The following is a 13,647-nucleotide window of genomic DNA, read 5'->3' on the forward strand; positions in this document are numbered from 1 at the left end:
TGGACGTGTATACAGCAAATTTTATATCAAAACCATGGGGTGCCTTGGACACTTTTGTTGATTTGCGCATGCGCACTACTGTTCACTTCCTTGTTTGTGGCTCAAAAAGAATCCTAATCTAGGGAATTCTCCATGGTTTTGACCAGATGGGCAATGTTCCGTCTTCATTTCAGACTTCAGCTTGCCTCTCGTTTGGAATATTAACGCTTCTAGAGAGACTTTAGCGTGACCAGCGCGAGGTAAGAATGGAAGATTATGGCTCCCGGTTTTGGGGGGCAACGGAAGGCGGGGCTTTTCAGAGTAAAATCTGCCATATTTGCTGGCACTCTAAGCGCCATTCTTTTGAAAACCTCTGCCGCATTCTAAGTGTTAATTGTCACTTTACGGTCATCTGATTTAGACTGCCTTAGAATGATGCTACAGACTGTGCTGCTAACTGATGTCATGGTTCAGTCTGTGACAGGAGGAGGTTTCTCTATCTTGGCAGGTGTACGCCAAGCATGACTATACCTTGAGCTGCTCCAGTGCGCTGGCGATGAGAGGCTGACTGGAGGTCTGCTCCCGGCTGAGAGTGAGCAGATCCTCCATGGACTGCTGGAAGGCCTTCCGCTGGGCCACCAGGTGGGCCGACTGCATGACGATCAACAGCATGTTCTCCACCTGGAAGATGAGGTTAAGTGGAAAAAGACACTTGAGAACTTGATTTTGAAAACAATCATTTTTGAGTGGTGCAACCACTCCAAGGAACAGCAATGTCCGTGTTAACCTATGTGTGTGGCTATGTGTGTGTGTGGCTATGAGTACCAGGCAAAAGTGGCGCTGTTGTGCCAGAAACAGAGAGAGATAGTGTTGCACTGTTGCCTAGTGCTAATTACAGAGAGAGGGGGGGGGGGGGGGGGGGAGTTGCACCACTCAGTTCACACAGGTGTGATTTTTTTTTAATCCTAGTGTGACATTAAATTCCCATTGACAATGAATGGACAATTTTACGTCATAGTGTCTGAGCAAATAGACGTCATGATGATGTACGATGAATAGAGCGCCCCTCACTTCACACGGGTGTGATTTAAAAATCAAACGTCTCAATTATTTAATCGAAAAAGCCACCAAAACAGAAAATAATCGATGGTTGCAGCCCTAAAAGTCACTTCAAGGGAAAGGCTTGCTCGACTCAAGGACAAGACTGTATGAGTTCAGTAATATGCTGGGTCAGAAAATACGTAGATGTGAATATAAAATCTGTACTCTCAGTAATAGTCTTAAGAGTCTTAAATAAAGTAAAATTCCTCACCTTCATGGCCCTGAGGGTGTCCACCGTCTCCATCTGGGGAACCATCTTGATGATCTCTCCGGCCCACTGGGCCCATTCGGAGACGGTGGGCGAGTCCCCGGCGCCGTGCTTGCTCATGAGCAGGTAGGCCTCGTCCTCGGACATGTCGTCGGGGTCCTTGGAGCAGTCCTTCCCCGCCGCCGCGTTCAGCAGCTGAAGGATGAGGGCTCGCTGGTCCATCAGGCCACACGGGACGAAGATCTCCAGTTCCTCCAGGCCCAGGATTTGAACCTGGACACAAAGACGGGGTTAACCCATTTTAGACCTGAGATCAGATTCTAAAAAATGTCTTCTACATCCTGACAGTCTTCTGAAAAAGCTATGTTTCTATCTGTCAGTCGTTCTTCGATTTTTCAAAAAATAGCAGACCTACAAGCTCGTAGCGCGCCACTCGGTGGCGCGCTATGAGCTTGTAGATCTGCTATTTTTCAATAGCTAAAGCATAACATAATGCTAACACCAAAAGGGGTTCCCGCCCAAAATGGGTTAAAAGCCAGTCAATAATTTCACGTTCCACTCTACCGTCGGTACAGGCGCCGAAAATGATTAGGTCTGGACTAATAGTGAGTCTGCATTTTGAGCTTCATGCAATACTACATCGACCAGTAGGTGTCCTACCATCCCCACAGCTGTGTTAAGTGTCGCACAGTCTGGCTCCATGTGAAGTTCTTTTGTTTATTGAGTTTCGGCCTTCTGGCCTTCGTCAGAATGAAGTTATATTGTACTAGCATTTGCTACCGTAACCGTACAGATTGGAGAAAATAACACTTATTCTCACAAAAAAAAGAGTTTGGATTGCAGGTTTAAACCATTTTGGGCGGGAACCCCTTTGTGTTTTAAATAGATCTGCTATTGAAAAATAGCAGATCTACAAGCTCATAGCGCGCCACCGAGTGGCGTGCTACGAGCTTGAGGCATGGTAAAGCTTGGTAGCTTGAGGCATGGTAAAGATGTAGGGAGGGATTATGAGGCATGGTAAAGATGTAGGGAGGGATTATGAGGCATGTCAACGATGTAGGGAGGGATTATGAAGAACAGAAAATGGCACAAGGCGGAACGCAAATCATATATTCACCTTGACGTAGCTTCTCTCCTTGAGTGCCTCCAGCAGACTGGGTACCCCGCTTGTAATATTGAAGTCTGCAGCGATCTCCAAGTCCTGTAGGCGACAAAGGAAAGATGCCGTCAGACCACAATCTTGACATTGTCGCTACTTTTGAAACATGTTCAGGTACACCCAGGTTGAAAGTGGTTAAAACTACTGCAGTTTCTCACCTTGCGAAGCATTTTTGCAAAGCCCAGGGCCTTGGACGCTCGCTCCCTAGCTTCGTGGAAAAGCTCCTTAAGCGAGCGGCTTGTTTCGATAACGGAGCGCCTATAAAAGAAGGATGGAATATTTAAAAAGCATCTCCCCAGGACAGAGAAATGAATCATTGGCTTTAACCCATTTTGGGCGGGGACCCCCTTTTGGTGTTTTAAACATTATGTTATAATGTAGCTATTGAAAAATAGCAGATCTACAAGCTCATAGCGCGCCACCGAGTGGCGCGCTACGAGCTTGTAGGTCTGCTATTTTTGAAAAATCGTGAAAATATTTATTTCAGAAAACTGGAGGTCAGGCCTAAATGGATTAACAGTAAAAATCTATTATCGTTACCTTATCTCATCTGAAGCTGTGCTGTCATCTGCACTTTCCCAAAATTCATCGTCGCTCTTTTGCAGGCCTGCGTCAAGGAAGTCTCCAGTGGATTTGAGGAGCATCCCAGCAATGTCACTGTTGGAGTCAGGAATTAGTCTTTAATATATTTATTATACACACATGTAAGGGATGCAGTGATGCTGAATCCTGCATCCTTAGAATCACTAAATTGAGAAAGGATGCAATCATGTCACTCTCCGGGGGTCCTGGGATGCAATACTGTACTCAGTACTGTACTCTAACATCGTTGAAGTAGGACTCTGGGACCCTGGGACCCATCTAAAAGACCACCCCTGGGTCCCGGGACCCATTACATTGAAAACCTATTTACATCACTGGGGATGGCATGAACAAGTGCTCCTCTCATCCTAGAAAAAAAAAAGAAAAAAAACACTAGTGCATAAAAACGGCTTGTTTTGTTTTGTCCTTTTACCACTTCCAATCTGGTGTCCCCACTTTGGGCATTATACTGTAGGTGGACATCTACAAAAAAGAAAGTACATTAAGGTTTTTCAAAAAATAGCCGAACTACTAGCTCATGTAGATCAGCTTTTCAACACCATCGTACAACAAAATAGGTCTTAACCCATTCTGGACTGAGGTTGATTAAAAAAAAAGCTTTTTTCTGAAAAAAAACATGTTTCTATGTCAGTGGTCCTCAACCTTTTTCATGTCAAGGACCCCCAGAATTATCTCTATTGGGCCACGGACCCCCATCTCAAAATATGTAGTTTCAGGGACCCCCCAGAAGCAAATATTTTAGTTACAAATTTTCGCTTTGAAATATATATATATTCAAAGATTTGCGCCACATTTTCACGACTTTTCAAAAATAGCAGACCTACAAGCTCGCAGCGCGCCACTCGGTGGCGCGCTATGAGCTTGTAGATCTGCTATTTTTCAATAGAGGGGTTCCCGCCCAGAATGAGTTAATAAGTAGTTAATAAGACATTTTGCCACCGACCAGAAGAGCTTGCCAGACTGGGCCTCCCCACCACGGATGTAGGGGGTGATGACTTTGGTGAAGTTCCACTCCTCTTCTAAGAGGTTCTTCAAGCTGTGCGAGGCCTGGGGCAGCTGCTGCAGCATCCGGATCCAACTGTGCATGTATTCAAAATACACCTGGAACAGAAAATTGAAGAAAAAAAAAACGTTTTATTATCCTGCTTATCAATGCAGTATTCAAGCATATAGGTTGCCAGTTAGTTACAGGCTGTTTCACAAATGGCGTTAATTTATTAGATGATAAAAAATTATTATGCTACTTAATTAACTCTATGGCATCCTTATTCTGGGTATGTCATAATAGGTGGACCGACGCATTCTGCAAACATGACTGATCAACAAGCTTTAACCCTTTGTGTTTTAAACATTATGTTATAATTTAGCTATTGAAAAACAGCAGATCTACAAGCTCATAGCGCGCCACCGAGTGGCGCGCTACGAGCTTGTAGGTCTGCTATTTTTGAAAAATCGTGAAAATATTTATTTCAGAAAACTGGAGGATTTAGAAGATTTTTTTTAAATGTTGAGGTCAGGCCTAAATGGGTGAAGGGAAACTGTGGCGCCTTTCTTTGTCCTTTGTTCCAGGTTAGCACCGACGAAGGTCCCCAGGACCAAAACAATTTGAACTCACCGAGCATCTAAAAATAAAATAAATTCTATTTTCTTAAGTCTCAGTCTAAGGCGCGATTCATACTCCTATTTTAGAGCCGAATAAAAGTCGGTTCGGCGCTGTAGAGCCTACAATGTGACGTCATTTGAGGTTCGGGGGGGGCGGGTACCGTCCTAAAGTCGGCTCTTCGGTGCTACTGAAAATTTCTGACGAGCCGAAATCATTTCGGCACTACAGCGCCGAAACAGCGGTAAAATAGGAGTATGAATCGGCCCTAAGGAGTCTTCCTTAATTTCCCATGCAGCGAGCGAATCTTTTTCTGCCAGTTTTCCTTGATCTACGACAAGCTTACAATACAACACATCACAATATGATGCGTTGAGCTTGTATAGATCTGTAAATGTATCTATCTGACTCATGCTATGGGCGTAAAGGAAAAAGCTTGACCGAGTGGATTCTCACCCCCAGCATCTTGTGGAGATCCTCTTCAAAGTCATCGATGTTGGCGTTGGTCTGCAGTCCCTGAGCGTCGGTGACGACGCCACGCAGCATGAACTGATAGTACTGCTTCATCAGGACGCCGCCCTTTAGAACCTCCTTACATTCACGCACCAACTACAGGGGAGACAGTACATAGATGTTAGTACCGTGTGGGCCTACTGAACCCATTAGTAGCAGGGCTGCATAAGTTAACCCACTTTGGGCGGGAACCCCTTTTGGCGTTAGCATTATGTTATGCTTTAGCTATTGAAAAATAGCAGATCTACAAGCTACGAGCTTGTAGGTCTGCTATTTTTGAAAAATCGTGAAAATGTGGCACAAATCTTTGAATATATATTCTTTCAGAAGACTTTTTTTTAATTTCGACGTCAGGCCTGAATGGGTTAACCCACTTTTAGACCTGAGGATGTATCCGTGTCACCTTATAGCTTTTAACCACTTCCGTTATTTAAAATTTTAGCTGTTGAAAAAATAGCAGATCTACAAGCTCATAGTACGGCACAGTGTACGGCACTACGAGCTTGTAGATCTGCTATTTTTTTTTTAAATCGTGAAAATGAGTGCAAATCATTTAATGTTTTTTAACTCATGTCTTTGCTTCTGGGACGTCCCTGAAACAACACATGTTGAGATGGGGGTCGGCCACCAAATACATAACATTTTTGGGGTCCTTGACATGAAATAGTTTGAGAACCACTGATATAGAAACATGGGATTTTCAGAAAACTGTCATGACTCTCAGGTCTTATAGTGTGTTAATCAAACTAATCTCCCCAATGGGCTCTATGCACACAGAATAACTCTTCCTACTTCCGGGCAAGGTATATTAAATGGAGGTAAAGTCACCAACGTCATTTTCGCTATCACGCAATTTTAGACGGCAGATTCGTCGCACCATGGGAGCCAAACTGCACCCGGAAGTTCGTCAGAATGCACTGGAGTCAATGAGAGCTTAGTGAGAGCTCAGTGACCAGCTCATGAACAAACACATATTTCTGAATGACTGAGATCTTTTGTAAAGCAATCGCTTCTGGCAAATAACAGAAGACATGTAACATATTATCGTCTGCTGTGTTGCGTGCCAAGCATCAAGCTTGCAAGCTTGACGAGACTGTCCACCGTTTCCTGTCTGGCAGCCAAATCTCGCGATACCCCCGGAACAGAAACGATACCTGCTGCCGTTTAAATCCTCAAATAAAATGATGTACTGTGCACTCTGTGCACATCGAAAAGCAAGTGATTAGAAAACAACCTGTGATATGTCTTCTTGTATATGCCTGAACCGATTATATGACACAGGTCTCAATGGTTCATAAATAATGTTTGTTATGAGCTGGTCAAGCTTGCTCCATTCACTGCTTTGTATCCATGTAACTTCCGGTGAGAGATTTGGCTCCCATGAAAGTGTCATGGCGCAGCACTGTCACGTGACCATGTCACTTCCTTCTCTAATCTTCCTTGCTTCCGGGCCGCTTCCCTACTTCCTTCAGAGGTGTTACCAATGATACTAATGAAGGCTCTGTTCCATTTAGTGTGCAGTGGTTCTTCTCAAACCTTTTCATTCCAAGGACCCCCATAACTCGTGTGTACTACAAATGGAACCAAATAGAGCCTTACGGGTCCATTTGGTTCCATTTGTACACTATCAGAGTTACACACCTGCACAGGGCCATTTGGAACCCACTCAAGGACACTGAGGCCCAGGCTACGCACATTTCTTTGTGCGTTTGGACCTTTCAGCCACCCGCAAACGGCGTTTTCGGCCACTCAAACGGAGGTTTTTGGAAACGGATAAATAAGTGAAGACTTTCGAAAATATCCAGATCAGTGGATCTGTGTAGTCATGCGAAACGGAGCTTTTGAGAAACGATGATGTCACCGCTTATAAGCGCATATAATTTTTACTATTAGGTGAGAAATGCAGCTTGTGCCTGCATGGAAACTACACGGATATCTCCGATTGTTCATGTTTATTTATCACCGTTAACAACTTTAAAACATATGTTGCATCAACTATCCAATAATAAATATATCAGCCTACTAGTCCAGTGCGGACTGGTGATTTCATTTGTATTGGTGCCGAGTGCGAAGCTTGAACAATAGGTTAATTGCGGACCGCTACAGATAACCTGTGGATATTAACCTACCAATAAAGGACCCAGGCCAAATGCCATTGCGCAGTACATGTCTATGCGTGGTGTGTGCATAGCCGCATGTGAAACTATATTCTCGTGCTGTATTTTGCTCTCCATTTCATGGTCATGGTCATGGAGGAGGAGAGTGAGAGGGTGCAGAGAGAGAGGTTGGTGAGAAGAAAGTATACCGTGAGTGGGTATATATGGCACATGATCTCTCTCCTGTTTAGGTAATAAAGGGCGCAGCCTTGACTGCATTCCGTTGTCACTGTGCGCCTGCATGCCGACAGTGTGCGCGCGTGAACTTTTATTAGCCTACATTATAACGTGACATTTGTTATAGCCTACACCTGGAAAATATAGCAACTCTACAAGCTCACAACTGGTTGTGGACGCGACACTTCTATAGGTCTGACTCTGCTATTATTTTCTGTGCAGGACTTGCCAAGTCGCCAGAGCAATGGTAAAGTGTCTATCATTTTTAAATGATATGGAGAGAAAAGTCGAGAGTCGGGATTTGGAGATTTACGCACATATTGCATGTGACAGACAATGAAAGAAACATGTTCCACTTATTGCCTACAATTGAAACCTGCTACTGCAGTGATTTTATCCTGTGTTCAATGCGTTTCTGCGTATGGGCAGGGATTTTTTTAAATATCCGTTTTGCAAAAGATCCATGTACGTAACGTATAGCCTGGGCCTGAGACCCACTGGTGTAGCAGTGTTTCCAGTGAGCCAACGCGCACAATAGCAGTTTGACCAGAATGGAAAAGAGCCATTCAGCGATAACACCTGAAAGAAGTAGGGAAGGGGCCCAAGTTCTTTCCAAAAATGGCATGTGCGCATAGAGCCCATTAAGTTACAATTTAGGCATTTAGCAGACGCTCTTAATCCAGAGCGATTTACATTAAGCAAGAACAAAAAAGCATGGGAATACATCACATATATAAAAAGCATGTATCATGACACATGCGTAAGCTAAGAACGTAACAGTGAATGAAACTATACAGTTTCAGTAGGCTACAACTATAGTTGCAAAACTATGGAAACTAAATGAAAACTAAGCTATGAGATGACTAAAACTAAGACTAATGTATTGACAATTTCATCAACAGCTAAAAACTAGACTAAAATGCTAGGAAGGGGACTAGTGGACAAGAGATCCGGTTTAAGTCATTTTACACTTGGTTGCATGCTGAAAATAGCAGATCTACAAGCTCACAACGCGTCGCAGCTTGTAGATCTGCTATTTTCAGCAAGTGTAAAATCAGTCATTACGACAGCATCAAGGCCACCTAAAATACATTTTAGTCGACTAAATCAACTGTAGATTAAGTCGACTAAAATCTTATGACATTTAGTCGACTAAAACTAGACTAACACTAAGACATTCCAGGTGACTAAAATGTGACTAAAACTAAATGAAAACTATTCAAGAGACTATGACTAAAACCAAAATCAAAATGTGCTGCCAAAAACAACAGTGCGTCCCAGATGCGTCACCTGTTTGATGCTGAGCAGGGAAGGCTCTCCGGCGGGCCGCTGTTCCAGGCGCAGCTTGAGGCATTCGTGAATGACGTTGAGCTTCACCCGGCACAGCACCAGGAACGCCGGCCGGAAGGACGGGAGGTCCAGCTCCAGCAGGTCCTCCCAGGAGACCTGGTCGTCGCCCAGCTCAGGGTGATCGGGGCTACTGCTGCAGGACACGTGGCCCGACAGCTCCGGCAGGTAGTCACTGTACCGCATGGGGTCCTGGTCGCCGTCGAACTGCAAGGCACCGGGAAACAGAACACCATGCATGAGATTGCTGGTTAACCCATTTAGGCCTGACCTCGAAATTAAAAAAAAAAATCTTCTAAATCCTTTAGTTTTCTGAAATAAATATTTTCACGATTTTTCAAAAATAGCAGACCTACAAGCTCGTAGCGCGCCACTCGGTGGCGCGCTATGAGCTTGTAGACCTGCTATTTTTCAATAGCTAAATTAGAACAATGTTTAAAACACCAAAAGGGGTTCACGCCCCAAAATGGGTTCAACCACTTTAAGCGTCTCTATTCTGGCGAAAACAAATCGATGATCTGCAAGGTCACAAACACAGAGGGAAAAAAACGATAATAAAAAAAAAACCTTATTCTCGATGATTCTTCGATTCGCCTACAGTTATTATTATACATTTATATATTATATATATGTCGGTTTCAATATATTTTTGGTTAATTGCCCAGCCAGCAAGCAGACCAATGACCATGAAGGTCCACACAGCATGGAGGTGATCATTCTGAATGACTTTTTAACGCCTCTATGTAATCTACTTTCACTGTGAGGGCAAGTTTAGTGAATGTCAGCTGTTTTCATCCGTTTTCAGATGTTTATGTTTTCAGATGTTTATGTTTTCTCCAACGGTTCTAGGTTGCTAGGCGACCGATACAACCGGAAATTAACCGGAAGTGAAAACTCACGTCTCCAATCTTCTTCAATGTAAATTGATTTACAAAAAATGCATTCAATCTTGGGGCGCCCGCTGGCTTTAGTGGTCCAGGTGCATGCCACATATTTGGCCTGACAGCGCGTGTTCGAGTCCCGTTCATGACAACCTTTGCTGCATGTCTCTCTCCTTCTCTCTCTCCCTCTTTCCTGTCTATCTTCACCGTGACTATCAATAACGGCACAAAAAAGCCAAAAAAACAAATTCACCTTGGATTCCTTTCCCAGAATGCGTTTTTGGCCTAAACGAGTTTATTCAACGGCCCATAACTAAAGAGCGGATGATCGCGGTTACAAACTGGATTTTCCGGGGTGAAAGAAAAGACGATCGTGTCACCGCGGGCCTATAAAATAAGGGTCTTCCCTGAAAAACACCGGCAGCGCAGCATACCTTAATTGGCCTAGCACCGTTTCTGTGTGCTTGAATGTGAAGTCAATGCTGATGCAACTTACTGTCACAAGTAAGCAAATCATTCATGGAAAAAACAAGTTATCTGGAAGAATACACATTGCTATTGTGAAATGAAAATGCTAAACTCAAGGCTTCTCTGATAGTCTGATCTATATCGGAAATGGAGTTTTAAACAGCCAATATTATATGCCACAAGTGTACTTCTACATTAACCCATTCTGGGTGGGAACCCCTTTTGGTGTTTCAAGCATTATGTTATACTATAGCTATTGAAAAATAGCAGATCTACAAGCTCATAGCGCGCCACCGAGTGGCACGCTACGAGCTTGTAGGTCTGCTATTTTTGAAAAGTCGTGAAAAAGGGGGCGCAAATCTTTGAATATATATTTCAGAGCACATTTTTAACTAAAATATTGGCTTCTGGGGGGGTCCGTGGCCCAATAGAGATAATTCTGGGGGTCCTTGACATGAAAGTTTTTTTTCCAGAAAAATGTTAGGATTTAGAAGCCTTTTTTTTAATCGACATCAGTCCAAAATGGGTTAAAAAATTAAGTGAATATTCTGCACTCATTGTCACCTGCTTTTTGTAATCCAGTCCACACCACGGCAGGATAGGAGCCACAGGCGTGCCAGAGGGGGCCTGGCACCCTCAGTTTAACTTTTATGTACATATTGTTTTACATATCTATATAAAAATGTGTGCCCCCCTCAAACATAAGTGCATGTAATAGGGGTCCTTGCACACAATAAACTGCTCTCCCGCCTTTTTTATTTGAACAACGTTTCTCTCATGCAGCCAGGGCTTCAGCAAGTTCTGGGCGAACAAAAAGACGGGAGAGCAGATTATGGTGAGCTGACACTCATTTTTTCTTCATTTGATTATTTTTTTGGGTCTAGCGCCATGTTTTTTTCCATACACTAAACAATCATTATTTTTTATATTCATTCTTATTTCCAAGGAGTCATCTTTCAGAGGTCAATGAAACATATTTGTAGTGTTTGATGGCCCTGTGTATCAATGATGTGGTCACTGGTCACACCGTGAATGTGAGTGCATGGTCAGGTTGACCTGCTGACATGATATTGTGTTGCTGTCGGGCTGAAACCTTGTTTGTACAAAAACAAAAACACAAGTTACCTGTGTGTGTTCCAAAGCATCCAATTTAGTTAATATTTAGTCACAAGCTCTTTTTAATACTTTTCATTGGTTAAATACAAAAACCAGACATAATCACTTTCAACCTGGTGGCCCTATTTTGGGATATGGAGGCAGTATATTTTATGAGTTTCTAGATCTGCAATTTTCACTACTTTTGGTAACACTGTCAAGTAGCGCTTTCATCAAATTAAACTGTAAATTAATACACAATTAATTTAAAAAAAAAAGATATACAAGGTTTCTGCCAGACAGTGCCAATATATTCCTCAACTGTAAAATGTGAGTGAATTAGGTTCCTTTTTACCTCAATAAAATACATATTATGGTCATCGTAAAAAGAGAGAGAACATTCTCACCTCTTGTGCCGGAGTATGGCGGAGCAGCGCTGCCCTGGACCTCTGCAGAGGGCGGTCCATCAGCTTGTGCAGTCTGAGGATCAGCTTACGCAGTCCCATCTGTTTGAGAGCTTTGTCCACAAACGGCCTGTAAATGGCCGTGGGGCACATAGTTCCGCCTCCCACCGAGATGTCCGTACTTCCAGCCACGGCGGTCGGAAGGAACTCGTCCTCCGACAACAGTCGGGCAAATTTAGGTGTCAGACAGGGCGACAGTTCCCCCTCTCCTGGACGTCCTTCCTCCGCCAAATCCCTGTCCTCCCCGTCGCTGTCGGCGGTGAACGTGGCCGTCGAGTCGTTCTCCTCGTCCTCCTCGTTGTCGTCCTCCTCGTTGCCGCGGGAGCAGCGTGGCGAGGGGATCTCGAAGACGGGCCACCCGATGCGAGACAGGTCGTGCAGGCCCAACACGGTGGCCATAACGCGCAGCTTCTGGTTGAGGTCCTGGGTGATGTTAAGCCACAGGCAGAGCGCCTGCACCCTGCCCTGGAAGTCCCTCGCTGCATATTTCTCGTAGTCCTTCTGCAGCGCCTGCAGGGACGGATACAGCGCTTCCACCGACTCCAGAAGCTCCATAACCCGCTTGACCTGCTCAAAGGCCAGCCGCTGGCGCAGCAGGTGGTCCCTGCAACCCGTCACGGAGCCCAGGGGCTCCGCCGCGTTCATGGTGGGTGGTGTGCAGGCACTGAAGCCCCAGGGGTCTACCCCACAGTGGTTGGTCTCTGCTACAGCGAGCTCCCGCTCCTCGCCACACACCTGGTCCAGGGCGTGACTCAGATCAGAGCCCGGACCCATGGACAACACGCCGGGGCTCAGGCTGTCATAGTTCACCTTGAAGTGCAGGACCTCGTTGATGATGTCGGGGATGGCCTGGCGGGCAGTGAAGAGGAACAGGTCCTGGTCGCCGGTGGAGCGGCGCGCGTGCCACGCCTGCAGCTCCAGCCAGATCACCTCGTTGTGTTGGCCAAACGAGGCCATGTTCTCCAGGCCCCTCTGCTCCTTCTCCTTCCTCTTGGAGGACATGGACGTGAGCTTGAGCAGCAGCCTGAGGGTCTCAAAGAACTTGAGGCGGTCGGCCGGGCAGTCCGTGCGGGAGGTCTGTCGGTGGGTCCGTGCCATGGGGTGGGGCATGGTGACGGGGAGCTTGCCGCTGCTGCAGCCCAAGCTCAGGTAATGCTTCCTGGGATCCATGTTGAGGCCACCAAAGGGGCTGGACTTAGATAGTGGATCCAGCATAAAGGAGCCTTCAAAGGTCTTCTTGTGGTCTCTCTCGGTGGAGCGGAGGGCAGCCCTGTTCTTTTTGCCCTGCTTGTAGCCGACGCCGTGTTCCTCAGGGAGCTCTGGAGGCCTGGGACTCTCTCTCTGGACAGTCGGGTTGTGATCCGCTGAAACACACACATCCCATCTCAAATCAGTACAGTCATTGCAAAAGACATGCACAGCTCTTTCAAGATAGTTCATCAAATGCAAACATTGTACAACAACTGTAGCCATAAGGCAGACAATATTTACACGTCCTTCAGAGCTCGGTTCTATTTTGGTGCGTCGATGCGCTGCAGAGACCATCCAAAATGAGTTGGCGCAAAGTAGAAAGGTAACATGTTTTTACTTCAAACTGGAATGTATATTTGTTTTTTTTTCACTTGTTTGACCAAAATTACAAATCCGTTTTGAAATTAAATGCTGATGAAAACGGGCAGACTTGCCCAACGTGCACCAGTGACGATTTCAGTGTGTCAAGGCTTTTAGTGTGGCACTGAAACCCTGTGACCTAGGGCAGGCCACCATCCACTTACAGGGCTCGAAATTGCGACAATTTTGGTCGCAAATGCGCCTGAATATTAATTTGTGCGATCTAAAAATATAATTGGGAGCACCAGTGCCACTGCAAATAATTGCTGTAGTGCGACCAAAACG

At 45.1% G+C, this 13,647-nt stretch overlaps 1 protein-coding gene across 3 annotated transcripts in view; it reads right to left on the reverse strand.

Annotated features, from left to right (window-relative positions):
* Positions 1-13,647, reverse strand: part of map3k4 (mitogen-activated protein kinase kinase kinase 4) — a 45,845-nt gene that overhangs the window by 18,429 nt on the left and 13,769 nt on the right. For all 3 annotated transcript variants that reach the window (XM_079512064.1, XM_079512063.1, XM_079512062.1), the window contains exons 3-11: positions 11,695-13,115; positions 8,787-9,050; positions 5,107-5,259; positions 3,994-4,151; positions 2,988-3,104; positions 2,606-2,705; positions 2,406-2,489; positions 1,292-1,561; positions 511-660 (exon numbers count right to left, since the gene is read on the reverse strand). In XM_079512064.1, the coding sequence (XP_079368190.1) occupies positions 511-660; positions 1,292-1,561; positions 2,406-2,489; positions 2,606-2,705; positions 2,988-3,104; positions 3,994-4,151; positions 5,107-5,259; positions 8,787-9,050; positions 11,695-13,115 (2,717 nt within the window). The remainder of the gene's footprint in view (positions 1-510; positions 661-1,291; positions 1,562-2,405; positions 2,490-2,605; positions 2,706-2,987; positions 3,105-3,993; positions 4,152-5,106; positions 5,260-8,786; positions 9,051-11,694; positions 13,116-13,647) is intronic.

Source organism: Electrona antarctica (genome assembly GCF_951216825.1).
Source record: "Electrona antarctica genome assembly, chromosome: 10".
NCBI classification, from domain to species: domain Eukaryota; kingdom Metazoa; phylum Chordata; class Actinopteri; order Myctophiformes; family Myctophidae; genus Electrona; species Electrona antarctica.